The sequence below is a fragment of the Porites lutea genome, chromosome 14 (assembly GCF_958299795.1).
Source record: "Porites lutea chromosome 14, jaPorLute2.1, whole genome shotgun sequence".
NCBI classification, from domain to species: Eukaryota; Metazoa; Cnidaria; class Anthozoa; order Scleractinia; family Poritidae; genus Porites; species Porites lutea.
The window spans coordinates 10,364,717-10,384,736 of record NC_133214.1 but is presented as its reverse complement, the minus strand read 5'-3'; the positions used below and the strand labels follow the sequence as shown (position 1 = coordinate 10,384,736).

General features: G+C 41.1%; 1 protein-coding gene across 1 annotated transcript in view; it reads right to left on the bottom strand.

The window, feature by feature from the left end:
* The window catches only part of LOC140925127 (dynein axonemal heavy chain 6-like), a 101,306-nt gene that overhangs the window by 33,608 nt on the left and 47,678 nt on the right, over window positions 1–20,020 (bottom strand). Inside the window, exons 23-38 of the mRNA XM_073375083.1 lie at window positions 19,957–20,020; window positions 19,466–19,584; window positions 18,734–18,808; window positions 18,158–18,245; window positions 17,572–17,822; window positions 16,882–17,113; window positions 16,347–16,400; window positions 15,401–15,546; window positions 14,623–14,691; window positions 14,190–14,376; window positions 13,497–13,570; window positions 12,965–13,139; window positions 12,034–12,306; window positions 11,446–11,746; window positions 10,195–10,457; window positions 9,698–9,766 (exon numbers count right to left, since the gene is read on the bottom strand). The exon at window positions 19,957–20,020 is cut by the window's right edge and continues 41 nt beyond it. Of these exons, the coding sequence (XP_073231184.1) occupies window positions 9,698–9,766; window positions 10,195–10,457; window positions 11,446–11,746; window positions 12,034–12,306; window positions 12,965–13,139; window positions 13,497–13,570; window positions 14,190–14,376; window positions 14,623–14,691; window positions 15,401–15,546; window positions 16,347–16,400; window positions 16,882–17,113; window positions 17,572–17,822; window positions 18,158–18,245; window positions 18,734–18,808; window positions 19,466–19,584; window positions 19,957–20,020 (2,440 nt within the window). The remainder of the gene's footprint in view (window positions 1–9,697; window positions 9,767–10,194; window positions 10,458–11,445; window positions 11,747–12,033; window positions 12,307–12,964; window positions 13,140–13,496; window positions 13,571–14,189; window positions 14,377–14,622; window positions 14,692–15,400; window positions 15,547–16,346; window positions 16,401–16,881; window positions 17,114–17,571; window positions 17,823–18,157; window positions 18,246–18,733; window positions 18,809–19,465; window positions 19,585–19,956) is intronic.

Below are 20,020 nucleotides of genomic sequence, written 5' to 3'. Positions count from 1 at the left end.
GGTTCAAACCCCGTTGAAGTCCTGAATTTTGTTTTTTCAGGCTTCTTTACGCAATTGCATAAATTGTGTTCACTGCGACGAAAAAAATACTGTCAGCAAAATCAAGGAAAATGAGACAGAGAAATAAACAACCTACATGAAACATACTACGCTGAAGTAAAAAACAAAAAACCAAAAAAAAAAACGGTGATGACCACAAGCCATGATAGCTACACTTGCCACCCAATTAAATGACAAGGATACCAGTTTTCCATTATAACAACAGGGATTTCAAGCCACGTACGTTGTCCTTTGGAGCAGAAAGGTGTCCGGTTGCTCTCTTTAAGTTATTTGTCGAGCGAAGAACCTCTAAACATGCAAAGGTCTGGTTCTTTCTACCTCAGTATCAAACGAAACCAAAAATTTAATGACAAATATCTGGTTCAGACTAAACAAATGGGCGAAAATACCACAACTAACATGATGACAAAAATCCGTAGCTAGTACTAGTCTTGAAGAGAGTGAGAAAAAAGTTCACGAATTACAGTGCAAGAAAACCAACCGTCAACAAGCTGCAGAAAGCCAACATTGTGCGCTCAGATATCGCCAAAGTCACAGGCTGTCGCGGAGTTCCGCGGAGAACTGAAAACTAGCTAGGAGGCCTGGCTTCAAAGGAGGCTTGGCTACTCAGTAGAGATATAGAAACTGTGACTTGAAAACGTGGTCGAAGAAAACGTTGACTGAGATTCGTTTAATTTCTTGTAGTGTTAACAAAAGTTTATTTCAAAAGTTTAGTATTCGCATCCTTGGCGACATGTGGTAGCAGAGCGAGGTTATAAACCGTTTGTACGTGGAACATGAGTGGATGTATTCGTCAGCGTTTAGGTCCGACGAAGAAGCGACTGAAGGATCGAATTAAACAAACTCAAGCCTTCCTCCAACACGATGCTACTCTGGATGAAAGTGAGAACAAAGCCAATCAATTACTCCTCAAGTTGGAAGGAAACCTCAAATCTTATAAAGATTTACTGGAACAGCTACAAGAATCATCCAAGGAAGACGAAGCTAAAATCCAGCGACTGGAAAATGAAATGGAGGAGTTCAGTATTCTCGAGCTTGATGGAGACGAGGCTATTTGCGATCTTAAAACACTTCTGATAAATATTGCTAAACGAAAACAAGAGACAACTGAAAAGGAAGAAAAACAGAGGGAAAGAGCTCATGAAAGAGAACTTCAAATGGAAAAACTTCAACAAGAAAAGGACCTTCACCTTGCAAAACTTAATCAAGAGAAAGAGATTCAAATGGAAAAGATGAAGTTGGAATTGGAAATTTTGAAGCAGAATGAAATAGACAAACAGCGTGAACATGAATTAAAGAAATTGGAGGTGGAACTGGAAGCTAAAAGGAAGTTGGCTCAAACTGAAAAGGAAATGGAACTCAAAAGAACAACTGCAGATATAGAACTTAAGATGAAAGCAGAAATGGAACAAAAATGTCTTGAATTGGAAAAACAGTTTGGTGTTCCAATTACTCGTCACACTCCCACTATCAAGCTTCCCAAACTGGAACTTCAAAAATTCGATGGAAATATTTTGAAGTGGCAAGAATTTTGGGACTCTTTTGAAGCCTCCATTCACAAGAATCCAAACCTTCAGCCTGTGGACAAATTCAACTATTTAAGAGCTGAATTAGAAGGAGATGCAAGTGTAGTTATCTCTGGACTGGAACTAACTAACACCAACTGCGAAGTAGCGGTAAATTTACTCCAAGAGAGATTTGGAAGAGACGAACTCATGATGGATGCTCACTACTCGGCGTTAATGGATCTTCCCGTTTCTTTAATTAACACTGCCAAACTTCGTGAAACTTATGACATGATTGAGAAGCATCTTCGTTCTCTTAAAGCCCTCGGTGAAAATGTGGACCAGCCACATTTTGTTTTCCTCATTAAGTCAAAGCTGCCAAAGACAGTGATATCCCGGATGGAAGAGTACAAGGACATGGAGGAGAAGTGGACAGTGGAAAGTATCCGAAAGGCTTTAAAGCGGTATATTTGTGCTCAAGAGGTTGGAGAACGTCAAACAGTTGATTCAGGGCCCTGAAAGTCAAGATACCACAGTGAAGTCTCAAAAACAGAAATCGTTCCCTTCAAGATGGGCTGGGATCACCACCACGGGTGCCTTACTTTCTGGAAATGAAGAGTCTGCTACTGGTGGTCAAACAATGGGCTGCTTTTATTGTCACAGAAAGGATCACTGGAGTGACCAGTGTAAAACATTTCCAACGGTAGAGTCAAGAAAGGCAAAAATCAAAGGAAACTGCTTTATTTGCTTGAAGCCAAATCATTTACTGAAAGACTGCAAAGTAAACAAGCCATGTTTTCATTGCCATAAAGCTGGAAATCATCACAGGAGTCTTTAGCCTAAAAGGTTTTCTTCTAATGAAGAAAATGAAACTTTGACTATGTTTATTGACCCCCAAATGGCACCGGAAACTGAAAGTTCACTACTGGTTTCCGGCGAACAAGTACTGATGCAGACTGCACTGGCAGATACTGTGAACCTCAAGACTTCAAAGAAACAGTCTACTCGACTCTTGCTAGATTGTGGAAGCCAGAGAACCTACATAAGTGAGGATTTAGTGAATAAACTCCAACTGGTGCCCAGCAATACTGAAATTTTGACTGTCTTCACATTTGGCTCCACAAAGCCTAAGGAATTTAAGACTCCAGTGGTTGAGTTTGGTTTGAAATTAAAGAATGGACAGACAGTGGACATTCAAGCAAATGTTGTTCCAAAGATCACTGGGATGATTCAAAGGGCTCCTATTAATTCTAAGCAGTTTGAATTCCTTTCAAAGGAGTATCAGCTTGCTGACACTCTCCCAAATGAACTGGAGATGTCAAATGTGGAATTGTTGATTGGAAATGATTACTACAGTGATTTGATTTTGCCAGAGAGGAAAAAGGTGATTCCTGGACTCTACTTGCTTGGATCTCATTTGGGTTGGATCCTCTCTGGTAGACTGCCAACTGAAGAAAAGAAAGCAGCGGAAGTTTCAATGTTCCTTATGACTGGAAATTCCAGTCAGCAATATCAGCAATCCTTCGCTGCTCCTCTGGAGAACATGAATGACTTTGTGAAACCAAACTTAGACGAGTTTTGGAAATTGGAAACTATTGGAATCAAGGAGCCAATCAACGATTGTGATGATGATCTAGCTATTCAAAACTTCCACGACACTGTTAGGAAGACAAATGGGCGGTACGAAGTTACTTGGCCATGGAAAGAAGAAAACCCTCAGCTCCCAGACAACTACCAGTTGGCTGTTGGTAGGCTTAACTCTCTCCTGAAACCAATTCAAGGAAATCCAGAATTAATTCAAAGGTATGACAGCATCATCAAAGATCAACTCAAAAAAGAAATCATTGAGGAAGTGAATGATAGAACTGAAGAAGGATGTAAAAAGCACTACGTTCCCCACCATGCTGTCATCACCCCTGATCGAAAAACAACTAAAGTTAGAATTGTCTATGATGCATCAGCAAAGGCCAAAAAAGGATGCAAGAGTCTTAATGAGTGTTTGTACCGTGGTCCTGTCATCTTAGAAGATCTTTGTGGGCTTTTACTACGATTCAGGACTTACAAAGTAGCACTGACAGCAGATATTGAAAAGGCCTTTCTGCAAGTAGGTCTCCAACCTGCAGATCGAGATGTCACTAGGTTCCTGTGGCTTAAAGATCCTAATAAGCCACTGTCCAAGGACAATCTGCAAATTTATCGCTTTACGAGGGTCCCATTTGGAGTTATCTCAAGTCCTTTTCTGCTTGGTGCCACTATTCTTCATCACTTAGAACAAGTTGGAACTCCTACTGCAGAAAAGATTATGAAACACATGTATGTGGACAATCTTTTGACTGGAGTCAATTCAAGTAAAGAAGCAAGAGAGTTTTATTCAGAATCAAAAGAAGTATTTCAAGAATCATCCATGAATCTGAGAGAATGGGGGTCGCACTCGAAAGAATTTCTGAAGTCAATTCCAGAGCAGGATAGAGTAAAGGAAACCGTAATGAAAGTACTTGGAATACTCTGGAACACTATTAAAGATCACCTGATAGTCAAAGGTTCAAAACCAACAGAATGTTCCTCGAAAAGAGAAGTGCTTAAATCCATCGCTACAGTTTTTGACCCAATGGGATTCATTACTCCTGCAACTCTTCAGGGAAAACTCTTCCTTCAAGATTTATGGGCCTCAAAGAAAGAATGGGATGAGAAACTGGATGAAGAGATGCTTCATAAATGGATGAAACTACAGAAAGACATGGAATGTATCTCCATGGTAACCATTCCTCGATTCATCGGAAACTCAAACTGTCAGTTGCTGTGCTTTTGTGATGCCTCAACCAAGGCTTATGCCTCTGTTATCTACTTGAGCTCTGATGCTGGTGTTAATTTGCTCTTCTCCAAAGCAAGAGTAGCTCCCATAAAGAAATTAGGAACACCTCGACTGGAGCTTCTAGCAGTGCTTATTGGTGTTCGCATGCTCAACTTAGTACAAGAGCAACTTCAACTCCCTATGGAAAAGAAATTCCTTTGGACAGACAATCAATGTGTTCTTCATTGGATCATGAGCAAGAAGCCACTAACAACCTTTGTTCAGAATCGAGTCAAGGAGATCACTGAAACAAAGGACATAAGTTTCCGTTACGTCGAAACCAGTCAAAATCCTGCGGATTTAGCAACAAGAGGAGTTTCAGCACAAGAACTGGACAAATGTGAACTTTGGTGGCATGGACCGAAATGGCTTCAGGGCAGTGAGAAAACATGGCCAACTTGGGATATCCCAATGATTACTAACGAAACATTGGAGAAGATTGAAAGTGAAACAAAGGGCCCGAAAACCTTCTATGAAACTTCCAATATGGCTGGAGAAAACATCAATGAAGGGAAGGTTGAAAGCAAAGATAAGTCAGCATCCTTTGTCACCCCCTTCAGAATGGATGAAAAGAAATATTCTTCCCTTCTTCGGCTTCTTCGAATTACAGCGTGGCTATTAAGATTTGTTCAGAAAGCTAGAAAACAGAAAACCCAAACTGGAGAGCTAAAAGCTATTGAAATCAAGGAAGCAAAAACTCTATGGATCAAGTCCATCCAGAAGACTTACTTCCCCGAAGCATTTAATAGCACAAATGGAACTGTGAGCAAGAAGGATTACAAAAATCAACTAGGCATTCAACTTCATGAAGATGGACTACTTCATTGCCATGGAAGAATGATTCATGCTGAACTACCTCCTGATGCAGTATATCCAATACTTCTTCCCAAAAGGAGCCACTTCACGTCACTACTCATTAAGGAATACCACCAGAAGCTGTTTCATTCCGGTGTTTCTCATACGTTAGCTCAACTCAGAAGCGAATATTGGATTCCTCAGGGAAGAGCTGAAGTAAAGAAAGCAATTCATGACTGTGGTATCTGTAAGAGATTTCAAGGTGGACCCTTCAGACTTCCATCAATGTCTCCATGGCCCAGGAAGAAAGTAGCACAATCTGCCCCATTCACCTATACTGGTTTAGATTATTTTGGCCCTCTTTATATTCAAGGTGAAAGTTCAAAAGAAAAGGTCTGGGTATGTCTCTTTACCTGCGTCACTGTCAGAGCCATCCATTTGGAACTGGTAAAGGATATGACTGCTGAGCAGTTCCTGCTTGCACTCAGACGATTTATAGCAAGAAGAGGAAAACCTACACAGATTATACTAGATAATGCGCCACAATTTAAGCTTGCAAAAACTGCCATTGACAAAGCCTGGAAGGAAACAATGTCACACCACGAGGTGCAAAGTTACACTGCCAACCAAGGAATTGAATGGAACTTTATAGTGGAACTGGCCCCTTGGATGGGTGGTTTTTATGAGAGACTAGTTGGCACTGTTAAGGGAGCTCTCAAGAAATCAATTGGCAAAATCTGCCTGACCGAGAAGAAGCTTGAAACCTTTCTAGCAGAGGCAGAGGCTGTTATTAATTCTCGCCCACTTGTTTACGTCGGTGAGGACTTCGGTTCTGGATTTTCGCTTACTCCAGCCGACTTCTTAGGTCTCAATCCCAAGTCAGGGATTCCGGTAATCGAGATCCATGGCCCCCATGATCCAGACTATGGAAAGAAGAGCTCAACCGATAAATTAGTAGAGATTTGGGGTAAAGGCCGGCAACACCTGAATTCACTTTGGAAAGTCTGGAAAGATGATTACTTACTTAACCTCCGAGAACGACGCCAAACACATGTAAAGGGTCCTCGAATTCAAGCAGCAGAAGAGCCTAAAGTAGGCAGTATAGTGCTTTTAAAGGAAGATTTACCGCGTGGGGTCTGGAAAATGGCAAAAATTACTGAGCTGATTTCAAGCAATGACGGAAAGATCCGGACAGCCAAAGTTCTTCTTCCAACCAAGAAAGTACTCAACAGACCCCTAAATCTACTCTACCCGTTAGAATGTGATAGTGGTCGAGAAATTGAAATGACGCAGGATGGAGAACAGTTGAAAGAAACTGAGGAAATTACCTCAAAAACTTTGCGCCCCATTCGAGCGGCAGCAATTAGAGCAAGAGCACAGATGCAAAAACTCCTTTCTTCCGAAATAGGAACTTTCTCCTGGCTTGGGAGTGTCGCGGAGTTCCGCGGAGAACTGAAAACTAGCTAGGAGGCCTGGCTTCAAAGGAGGCTTGGCTACTCAGTAGAGATATAGAAACTGTGACTTGAAAACGTGGTCGAAGAAAACGTTGACTGAGATTCGTTTAATTTCTTGTAGTGTTAACAAAAGTTTATTTCAAAAGTTTAGTATTCGCATCCTTGGCGACACAGGCCACAGAGTGTAAATTTCCTCGACGACTACGTTGAAGCCGACGAAGGAGAGCGACGACGACTCTCTCCTGCAATATCCAAACGAAATTATGAAACCCCAGCACTAAGAAAAAGCACATTTGGCAGTTCACTTTGATGGCAGCCTCGAAAGAAAACAAATTGCCTCCTTCATTTTCGGGTTTTAAATCTCAAAAACTTCTCCATGAATCCGGCGGTGATGGGGTTTCAGGAACAGACAATGATAAACAGGTTAAACAACTGTCAAGTGTCTTTCATCTTTAGCCGTTCGAAGCGTACTCCTGTTTTCAAAACAGCAGTATAGTTCTTGTAAACGCCGTACCCACCTCAATTACGAAAATGCACAAACTAAACGGACAAACAAGACTAAGGGGACGAACAAACACGGGACGGGTGACTGTTGTTGTGGACAAGACAGACTAAACGACAAAATGGACACTTGTTAACGACAAACAGACCCACGAAGTACTTAAACGAGACCCTGCACCCGCACTGCAACGCAAACTTAACAACAAACTGCTTACACTTAAGAAAACCGACAAGATTGACTTTCGACACTACTACAGACTGAGGTGTAGTGTTCCGCAGCCACCCAAGCTGTATAGACTACCAAAACTACACAAACCCAACATACCTATGCGGCCCATAGTTTCTTTACGTGGGTCCCCTACTTACCAACTGTCTAAATATTTAACTAACGTACTGAAACCTCTGACCGACGAATCTAGACATAAAATACAGTCTACTGAGAACTTTATTGACGCCATTGAGACAATACAGATACCTGACGACTACAAACTAGTGTCTTTTGACGTGAAATCACTGTTCACCAGTATTCCACTGTAACGCTATTAAGAACTCAACTGTTGAACTACCACTACCTAAAGACGACATTATGGACCTATTCGATGTACCTTCAGTACAAAGGCAAACACTACGAACAGTTACACGGTACATGTATTGACTCTCCAGTTTCTGTTGTCGTAGTAGAAACTGTTATGCAAAACATCGAGGAAGAAGCCCTAGCTACCTACACGCGAACTCTACCTCTTAGGTTACGCTACGTTGACGACACATCTACTGCCGTACACAAAGACGGAATCGACGATTTTCACTAACACCTTAACGGACAGAACGCGGACATACAGTTCACCAGGGGGAACGAAGAAAATGGCAAGATACCTTTTCTAGACTGTTTGGTCACTCGCGACAGTAACAGACCACGAACGACTATTTACAGAAAACCGACACATACCGACCGATTACTAGACAGTCATCGTACAACCCGACCTCTCACAAGGCTACAACCATAGGCACTTTGACCAGACCAGCGAAACTAGTTTGCGACCCACCTGACAGCCTACAAGACGAGACTGACTACCTAAACAACGTTTTTAGTAAAAACAACTACATCACGGACTTTGTTAGACGGAACACTCACAGTAACACTGATTCCAACACTCAGACCAACACTGGCCCTGTTACGACGACTATACCGTACATCAGAGGCACCTCTGAAACTATCGCACGTGTACTACAACCTTACAATATACGTGTTGCATACAAACCGATAACCACTTTATGACGACTACTTACTAATGTCAAGGACAAAGACAAAGACAAACCGGAGGAGAGACAGGGAGAAGCATACAAGATAAAATGCTGCGACTGCCAGGCTACTTACATTGGTGAAACCGGCAGAAACCTTAGCACGCGACTCACCGAACACAAACGAGCGACGAGAAGTGGTGACGTCAACAATCACATTGCTGGACACCATTTATGGACGAAACATCAAATCGACTGGGACTCTGCGACATGTATTACGCATTCAACAGATTACTATCAACGACTCACTTTAGAAAGCTGGTTTACTAACTTGGAACAAACGCCACTGAATCGTAGCCAACAAGTACCGGCACCGTACAAACGACAATTGACAATTTGAATAACTGGACGACTGTTTGACTGTGACAATAGACGGATCGAAACGCACCAATTTACGGGTCTTTATAGCCAATAACATCACGACTTAACTGACAGTCGACCAATTTCGTGAAGTAATTGACCAATCAGGTCAATAACCAGAGTAAAATACCATCAACTGACGTGATGCAACTCACTTTGACTCTGAAGATGACTACCGCACAGGTTGTCGAACTGAGGTCAGTCACTGTCAACAACAACGGTCCTATTCAGAACTACGTTCACCGGGACGATCAAACTCAACCTACTTTTAAAATTTGACCAGTTGGTTAGAATTTCCAGGCTAGCAGAAAACGTTTCGAGTGAAGAGTCACAAAGTTAAGGTCGGATTATTAACTGGTTCCCAGGGCTGGCATCATACCACCCTTCGCATTACGTATAGGCCTTTTTCAAAAATACCATAATACTCTTTGATGTTGCTCCAAAATTTTGCATAAGCATTGTTTTCAATTTCTCTTGGGGCGATTGTAAGTCCCAAGAGAAGTTTAAAACAATGATTATGCAAAAATTTGAAGGGTCAACAAAGAGTATCACGGTATTTTTTGGAAAAAGCCTATTGGCCTCGATTCCACCACGGTCAATGTATCATCCTGCCTGCAGATCCTTTTCTACATGAACGAAGAAACATCTTTGTTGATCATGTGCTGGTTATTGCTGGGATAGTAGAGAGGTCTCAATTATGAGCATCGGTTTATCAATGACTCGTCCAGAAGTTCGGGTTTCAGAGACTTCAAAGGGTTGACACAATTCAGACAGAGCCTCCTTTTCTCCTCCTCTCTGAAGAAGACAATAGGAGGCTCTTCTCGTCTCAGCTTTTGGAAATTTCATTCGTAATCAAGGTCTCAGTTAAATACCTTTGTTTGTTCTTTCAGTCTTTGTATCCAAGTCTTTACGTACGGCCTCCAACCTAGATCTTTGGGCTCCTAAAAACATTGAAAAACAAATATTGATTGAAATATGTAACGAAAACACTGCAGGAACGTACAATAACATACGTTTTCAAGGCAAAGTGTTCATTGAAAAAGATAAATATTACACCGATGTTAAAAAAGGAACAAAACATCAATGGGCATTCAACTAAGACAAAAGCAAATCAAGTGATATCTAGCAACATTTTTTCAGTGGTGGCATTTTAGAGTTACATATGTCACTCACAGACAACCGACATAAAACTGATATAAAACTGCACCAGAGAAATAAACTACTCTAGGGCTAAACAATTTTCCCTTAAGACCCAAGCAAGACTTGATTGAATGTTCTTGAAGGCGCCTCGACAGAAACTTGGTAGTCCAATGCAATGCGAGGTTAAAACAGTGGCTTGTGTAGTATCAGGCGAGACTGATATACGTACCATGTAGACCATTCCACAACGGCTGACAGTAGCGGGGGAAGCCATAGCAAGGTTATCAACCTCAAACAAGATTCTCATACCATGCCCCATACCTATCCGCTCTCCATTAGCAAGACACAGAACCTTGGTATCATCAAGAACGGTGTTTAGATTTTCGATCCAAAGCGTGTCCACAGGTCCATCCATAACGATCCAGTGCCAGCATATGGGTGTTTCGTCTTTACTGACAGTACTGGCTTCTTCAGTCGCTGTAACTGTTTCGCCTGCCGTAAGAAGCAATTCAAGCAGTTTTATGCATGAGCAGTTCAGACATTCGTATTAAATAAGCAGTTCAAATTGACTAATTTTCTGAAGGACATAATGGTATGTTCAACGTGAAAACGTTTGCTTATTGTCCAGCGTTTGGTTAAGAATCTAGTAGGTTATAATCCAAAGAACTCTTTAACTCGCCAGCGAGTGAGACATGGGAAAAATACACGACTGAGGATATCCACCTTAAGTTGACCAGTAACAGCTATTAGTCCGTTGGACAGTCCTTTTACGTAACTAAAAAAAACACCCTATGCCAGTTAATCAGGGAGCTAGTTAACCATTTTGCCAGAAAAAGGTTTTTTGTTAGTTAGCCAGTTAGAAAGCTTTTCAATCTGTCCGTCAAACAACCAAATAGCCAGTTGGTCAGCCAGTCCTTCAGTCTTACATAATAAGTCAAACAATCAGCCAGCAAGTGAAATCTTTGTCATTTAGTCTATCAGGCAGAGAGTTGGTCTGCCGGTTCTTTAGCCTTCCATATTGTCAATCAGTCCGTCTGCAAGTGAATACTTTGTCATTTAGTTTATCAGACGGACAGTAGGTCACCCAGTCCATGATTCTTCAAATAATGTCAATCAGTTCGTCTGAAAGTAAGTTCTTTGCCATTTAGTCTATGACAGATGGTCAGCCAGACTATGAGTCTTTTATATTGTCAATCAGTCAGTCAGCCACTGATTTATTTGTCAATTAGTCCATCAGGCAGACAGTTTGTTATCCAATCGTGAATCCTCCATGATGTCAGTCGGTAATACTCTGTCTGTTAGTCTAACAGACAGACAGTTGGTCTGCTAGCCCTTCATTCTTTCACAACGTCAGACAGCCAACGCGTTACGTCAATAAGTCTATGATGCAAAGTTCGTGAGCCAATCAGTGGACCAATCAGTTTGTCTGACAGACCCTTAAGATGTAAATGTGATGTCAGTGCGTCAGCGAACCTCTCACCTTCACTGTTGTCCTCCAAGCTAATAGCAGACACACTTGGGCTGATAGATTTAGCTGAAGATGTTCTTGATAACCTGGCTGTGTTAGGTGTATTAGGTGCGGGGGCATTTGACTGCTTTCTCCTTGCACCGCGTATCATCCCTCTGCTCTCCTTAGCATATTTACGGTATACGTGTGACAAAAGACCGTCTTTCCACTCCATAGTGGTTGAGTTAATTTCCCCATAGAGTTCACCCACTGTTACACACTTGGGATTCAGTGTGGTTACGTTAACGGAACCACGTCTGACTTTGACGCTTCGCTGTGATAAAACAAATTAGTAAGATAAGTCAAGAAACATCTGGACTTGGAGGATTTCAAAAAAGCTGCAGGAAGCCGAGTGTCACTGTCACCAAGGAAGTTGTTTTTTTTTTCTATTTGAAAACGATATGCGCAATGAGGAAGAATTATTGGATCTACAAGTCGAATTACGTACTGTTTAATTAATAAAAGAAACTAACGCATTTGAGCCTTAGAAAACACATATATTTAGCCACCATAAAGAGAAAAGAAGGGTGAGAATTTTTTACAGAGGACCCACAAACTCACCAAGTAAGATAATGCCGTCTTAGAAGATCCATTCTCATCAGGTTCTTCCCCAGTACCAATGTGTTGACGTTGCTGTTCCCGGGCTTGAATGGTTGGTAGGACGACAAGCGCACGCTTTAGGATCTGACGCGTGGTGGTTTTCCCGCCACCAGCGGGTCCCACGAGCATAACACCATGTCTGACTTGCAGTGTGCTGTTCAACTGGATAACCTTATCAATCTGTGTAGGCCAATACTGAATAGACAACTCCCCTAATGCAGTCTTGGCGGCTTTCTGAACGAAACAAATTAGTACAGTTATATGTTATCGAAATTATCCTTCAGGAAGGACACAAAATTGCTTAAATGTGAGGTTAAGGGATTGAGCTGAACCATTCAAGGGAGACCTATATATTTACGTAAGCATGCAAGTATGTATAGATGTTGCCAAACCTATTGCCCAGTACGTTACACTGGTCGGACTATGGCTTAGCCAGTGTAACCACTCGGTGAATTACTAATCAATTGGAAAATGATACAAACCCAACTTCGCTAAACGCAGAGGCCATGGGTCCGAATCCGGTTGAAACCCTGTACTTTTAAACTGGGCTTAAATTGCAATTGCTTAAATTACGAACCACTGCAATGTTCATATCTTCATTTAAGTTTGTATTCCCGCAGTTCACATCATCGTCACTAAATAATTTAACTAGTGGAAAGAGCAACCCTACATCTAAAAAATGAATAACTGAATTACAAATTAAGCAACACAGTAACCATTGTAACCCTCGACAGATTGAACATAGGCAGGATAATTCTCACTATACCACCATGATTTGCAACTGTGCTTTTATAAATACAAATAAGACAACTTATAAAAAAAGACTTCGTTTTCAAGATGGGTGTACGCTTGACAGTGTGTTAATTAGTAACCTTCCTGAGAGGGTCCTGACCTTAAGAAGCTTGTTATCAGGACCAGGCGGATCCAAACCAGGAAACAAATCCGCCAAGATACTCTTAAACAGCGGCACGTCTTCAGCTACAAATTTTGGGATGTTAGCATCCTTCACGGCGTTGATGATAATGTGAGATTCCTCCTCTTCTAAGGTTTCTGACTCCATGTTGAGACTAAGGAGAAAATACGGCATGATCCAGATACAGACCGCAAAAATGACCAAACGAAGCCACATCTACGGTAACATACTGCTTTTCTGCAATTTATCTAAGAGAAAGTACCTTCTATAGGAAAGCCACAAGCTCTGGCGCTTTTCGAGACACTTTCGAGAAAATTCAAAAGTCGATCGTACGCAGATTCAACAAACGCTGTCTTGAGCCCTGCAAGTGGCCATTGCTCGCTAAGGAACCCGGCCGCACCATAAATGTTCTAGTTCAGATTTATTTCCCTCGTCTCCACTGCCATTTTTAATCCCTACATTTACTTGCAAAGAGCTGATTTCCCTACATCACTAAAAACAGTGTTTTTACCTTGCAGTCCTTCTGCGCTGTCCTGCCATGAGAAGAACGGACTTAACAGCACGCAAACCAAAATCATAGTGATCCTGAATACAAAGAAAAAATCAGAACTCATCCACCTGATTAAGATTCAGTTGAGATGTTTACATTGATCTTCAGTAGCGTGGCAAGTAATTACACCAAAACTCTGACCAACAAAGCCTGAAAAAACAGCCCGGCAACACTTCGCGACGCTACCACTGGTTTCCCCGCGAAATGACGTCTAAAGAACAACTTAAAAATTCCATACTGATGACATATCACTACTTAAATCTGGGTAGTGCTACTGACTGGTTGAAACAAATTTCCTTCACGGCAGGACCAATCAGAAGCACTACCCAGTGCAGGGTAGTGACACCTCATCAGTATGGAATTTATGTGCTCTTTCTACAGAGGTCATTTCGCAGTGCTGGCGTCGTGAAATGTCGGCTGTTTCGCAGGAAATGAATAACACCCCTCATTCCCGATCGTATATCGGTACGTATATTCAATAAAAGTTGTCCAAACAAGGTAATTCATAAGTCAAGAGAAATTGGTAATGCATGTATACCTAAAAGGCCTTTATTTACTTCACGCGTACTCTATAAAATTTAGTTTGTGCGCTTTCTTCTGCTGCATTAGGAGCTTGCTCTTGTACATAAACCATACGCGTCGCAAGAAGCATACCTGCTGAGAAAGCTGTTTGCTTGCCAGTTGATAAAGATTGACGACTTTCCTTGATAATAATGCAGCTGCAGTGAATCCCTCGGAGAACAAGATGATCTCAGCAATCAAGGCATAGTCAGGAACCATCATAGCCACGGGACGAAACAGTGATTTCAGATTGTCTGGCAGTTCAACTCGACCGGCATAACTGGTAAACCAGGTAAAAAAACTAGTTACTGCATTTGATTTAGATGGTCATGATGGTATTAATTTTACAAAGCGTAATTTGGAATTATTTTATCGATTAAACGAACAAAAGATTTATAAGATTGAAAGGACTCAGGTTTAGAAGAGACAACAAGTAACATGCTAATGGGAAATTCCGAAAATACCTCATTGTACTGCAAATATTTATCACTTTCAACTCAGCTAAGCCTGAGTTCACGCGACTTACCTTGGGTTCATTGTGATGAACATTCCACAATTAGCATTGAGTTTAATATCCCTTCCTTCAAATAGAAATCTGGCGGCAAAAATAGCAAAAGGTATTTAGAAAACAACACTTTCCAACAAATGAAATTACGCCTTTATAAGGAGGAACTTGGAATAAAATATTTCAGTAATTTCTGTCCTTTATTTTTGTACAGAATTGTTTTCGTTGTTCATCGTTGACGACCGGGATGGGAGGGGGAATGTTTACCATTTTTCAATTGCCCATAATACACCTTGATCTTGATTCCCCAAAATTTTGCAAGCATTGTCTTCAATTTCTGTTAGGACGACAGTAATAAGAAAGAAAGTGGTAACAATGGTTATGCAAAATTGTGGGAGGCTGGTAAATAGCCAGTGCGCCAGAATCAACTAAAATGGAAAACGGAAAGGCGCAAAGAGCTGGTAGTCGGAAAGTGGGCGTGGTCTAAATGTATCAGTCAACAAGAAATGAAATGTCTTGGGATACGAAAAATCCCCAACTGCTTAAGTTGTGTAATGCTTTGCAATGGTCAAGACACGTTAATAACTAAGGTTTTGTGACAAACTCCAGGGCGGTTTTAGTTCACCTGTTGGGTCCATCTACCGTCCCACCATCTTTAAGTGGGCGTGAAACTTATAAATACTAGGGACGGAGTAATGAGAAAACATAGGGAGAGAGTTCAGCAAACTTTTCCTGTCAAGAAGTTGGAGTGATTCCACTAAGTATCTTTGTGTATCGTTTTGCCCAGGAATATTTTTACCTTGAAACACTATTGTCTTTAGCTGTTTTTATGGTGTGCAGTTGTTGTGCAATGACTGACAGCACCTCCACATCAATACGGTTGAACTCATCAAAACAAAACCACGAGCCGGACTGAGCTAGACCAGAGAAGAACTTGCCCATCATCTATCAGGAAAAAAAAACTGAATTTAGGGTATGGACCGTGGTAGGATTAAGTTAGTCGGGTTAGAGCGGCACCGCTCTACATAGTGCGGGGAGGTGACCCTTTCGATCAGTCTTGGGGCCATGCCAATTCCAGGGCTCTTCATATAACTGCTTAAGAAAGAAGGTACTGCATTTGTCATTATTGCCAAGCAAATGGCTGGACCTTAGTACCCTGTTCACAGACCCTCTATTTTCGCGAGTGAAAATAAAAACTGCGGAGGATTTATTGACCGCTAGTGCACGGGGGTGGCGTGGGGAAAAGAGAAAAAAGACTTTCTTTTTCTTTCTCGCGCTCTATCCTCGTTCTTGCGCTCCGCGCTTACTCTAGCGTGCTTTTCGATTTTTGAAAAGAAAAAGAAAACATCGTCTGTGTACAGGCTAGTCCTTAGCGACGCGGCTGAGATGCTACGTCCCCTCCAGGAAACGTATAATTAGTGTCCTCAACAATTCCTTCCTGCTAAAATTATAGACACTTAGGAGCCATAGGCTCCTGAGACACTTAAATAACGCAGGGAGACTGAACACATTTACACAGAATTTACATAGTTTACGGTAGCTAAAATGAAACTTTGTTATCGAAAATGTTTGTAAACTTAGTTCCACGCAAGAAAAAAAAAACTGCCCAGCTATTTTTCACTACTGCTTGCAATTTTTATTGTCACGCTTTCGCATGTGTCTAGCAAATAACTTTTCAATAAAATGAATAAACAACACAAAAACTCACACTAATGTTTAGCATCACAGTCGTATCACAGTTTTACCTTGTAATCAAGCCCCTCAGAACAGTTGAACACCAAGCACTGCTTTCCCATTGCCTGTTTTAAAACAAAAGATAAACACAACTCAGAAGCAATGCCAGAAGCTGCGTAAACTCGCAGGTCGATCGGGTACAGCAAAAGGAGTCAATAGACAGGAAAAGGTTCTTAAGCTTACGACTGCAGTTTGTCTACCGTACAAAGTCTACAAAGACACAAGGGAAAAAATTTCGGGTCATGGCTGGGAAAACCAACTACAGGCCTTCTGTTGCAGCCGGTATTAAGAAGGGTATGTGGGGCTGTGAGTTTTGGCACAGGTACGACGGAGTGCAAGGTTAACAATGACAAAAAGCCATTACGAAAACGTCAAAACTGGCCGGCCGTACTGTGAATAGACTGATCTGGCTGGATAGTTCTGATTAAGAGTGGAATTCTTTTTACGGACTGGGTTGGTCTGGTCAGTCAATTCAAACATAATGGAAAGCGTCCTTAATTTTCTAGCCAGAAGATGGGTGAGCCGTACTTTTACCGCACAGATTACCTTTGCCAGGTCCTTGACTGTCTCTGTTTTTCCAGTACCAGCTGGTCCTGCTGGAGCACCATTCAAATGAAGATTGAGTGCTCCAGTCAATGTGAGGTAACATCTATCTGTTAGAGGAGTTATAACAAGTCTTGGAGAGCATCCCAGGTATTCATAGCCATATTCAAACACTGCATTGCTGTGACGCACCATGCAGGCATGTCGATCTTCATTCCACTCATAACGCAATTGCCTGTATAAACAAGTAACAAGATAGTTAAAAGGAGCTTGGACACAATCCGCAGAAGAAGCTGCTGGCAATACCAAATATCGCAATTTCGTTCTGTAATAGTTAGACTCTGCGAACTCTCTTAACATGCGTTACAGGGAGTAACATCACATTGTTTCACTTCAACACCAACACGGGAATCATTTTTCTTCATTCGCTTTGTTTCATTTTTGCCCTTTTCATTACTACGAGTAACTGTAGTAGAAATCAGTAGAATTTAGCAAGTAACATTTTCAGTCAAAATCCACCTTTTCAAGTACAGCTATCACTTGTTTGGTGGCTTAGTACCTGACCTACACTAAACAATATTGTAGCCAATTTCGTGCCGGCACCCATGACAACTATTTGATGCAGTTCAACTGCTCATAACTTTCGGCATTGCATAATATATACACTTTTTTTAAAATAAGTACGGTGTTAACCTCGTCCACTGAAAATCCTCTTGTTGATAAACCTGGTTAGTGATCATTGAGTCCAGAACATCACGTGCATGTACATCAATTGTCAACAAAGCTTCAAGAGTCTGATGTTGATGAGGGACTAGTGATGAAGTAACCAATTGAGACAGACAGTGAAGTATTGATACAAGCTTCTCTCTTTTACTCTGAAGTGAGTCTTTTGGTCTTGTGGTACGCAAACAGTTTACCACGTCGCGATTAAACACTATTTGGGACTAAATCAAACACAAAATAACATAACTCTCGATTAGCATTGTAGCTTTCAGAACACACTACGAAAGAGGCTTAAAAATAAAACCCCCGCCTAACACACTAACTCGTTTTAATTTTTTTCCTTTAAATATAAGTATCCTTGAAGCCATTTAAATTTTTTAAATCAAGATAAGGTAAAACAGAAAATGAAAACATAAAATACTTTCAGTAACTCAAAAAAAACTTAACCTAACCAGTGGTTGTTCTTTGTGTGTTTTGTAAGAGGCTTGGCGTGGCTTTACAAATTTTATTTCAACAGCCTTTGTGAGCGTTTTACATTGTTTGATTATTTGCTTACAACAGTAAGAACAGCTTGACCCGGATGAGCTAACACCCATTCAGAGTATTCAGTGGTGCCATACTCCATTAAACACTTCCTCAGGTGCCTGAGAAAAAAAAAAAACACAAAATAACTCAACTGCAAGGAAACTCTCAGTCCTGAAATGTAATCGCAAAGCACCTTGCGAAAGAATTTATAACAAATACAATAAACTGTTTTTAACATTTTTATTTATTTACTTAGATTCGCCAATTTGGTAGGGTCACCGCAATAGCATGACACAAATTAATACGGACCCTTAACATTTCCCTATACTCATGAGAGAGACCACACCACCGGGGTCTCTGTCCTCTACTCTTTTCGAAAAGCAGTTTGGGTTTTTTACGTCTCCTTCCACTTTTAAAATAGAAAAGATGAAGGAGACAAGACCAACGGCTTAAGGTCACCGCCCAATAACGCGATCATCTGAACTGGGACAAGATCTTAAATCAAAGCAAGCATGATATTACCACTTTTTTAAAGATTCTGATTGAAATATACTGTTCGAACTAGAAAATTGACAAACGCTAACTCTGGCCAGAAAGATTTACTTACATTTTCACAGTCTCGTACATAGCAAGTTCAACGTTGTACAGCCAAGACTCCACAGTTCCACGAGCCCTTAACGTCCTGTAACAATGAACAAGCGGAATGCTTTATAAAATTTAAAACAAGAGGCGCTTCCGAGTGTTTTAGACTTGAAAAAACAAGAACTGTAAAATCACCGAACGGCTCATTTTGGCAAGGGTAAATTGACTTAAAGCCGGCGCAGTCCACATAAGGCATAAAGACACTCATTTAAAATTAATTTCCTTTATATTTTCTAATGAATTATGGAAAAGTTTTGGAAAATAAAAAAAAAAGAACAAAGACAGCCACTAGACAAAAACAGACTACATGTTAGCCTGCGTCGCAAATGTAATATTTAACCTCGGTTAGTAACGTCTGCGTTAACGAATTACCGCAAGTGGGTTTCGAATTTCCTTTCAATAGCTTTTTTAACGGGCCAATCATGGCGCATACTCAAGTCCTGGTATACAGATGAGGGCCCACGTGTTTCGCAGACGGACTTAACCGGGGTTTAGTTTCGTCTGTGGCGCAGACTAACACCAAGTGAAATGTTTAGAAAAGGATATTCGAATCTCTTGTAAGCGGACACCATTAGGACCGGTGAATAATTGTTATTTATATTTTGGCATGAGGAAATACGTATATCATTATAAGGAAAAATATCATCTGGTTCCTAGGAAACTAAAATTAAGAACGTACAAGTGGTATCATACTTACTTGGGTAGCTGAACACTTTCCCCCTCTTCTGAAGTCATGGTCTGGATTTGTGCAGGGGAATGAGCTTGACGAACGATACCGAGTTGATAAATGTTCCCAAAACACTTTCGCAAGTGCGGCTGGTATAATATAAACACAAAAAGTATCACCTGCCTAAACGGTCTACACAACAAACATTATAAACTAAAGCCACAACCGTGAGTAAGTTATGAACTGTAAAAGTATTACTTTGAGTACACTAACACAAAAAAAAACAATAGAAATAAAAAAGTGCAACAATCAAAAAAGACGATAATTTACGAGCAGGCTACGTATTGACCCTAGAGTGCATGAAGTTCCTCATCTATGAGCCCTCTTTGTTAGGGGATGGGGGCAGGGGCAAAGGGGAGAGTACGGGGAGGGAGTTAGTTTCTCCTGACCTTTCTCCTGAAGATGAACGGTCACTGGAACAGGGTTTAGTAGCTCCACGCCATTTTTCAGTCTGAACTAACCTGTACAGCATTAGGGTTCTTACTGTTTGCCAGTATATCAAGCAAGTCTTCATTGCTCAAGAAA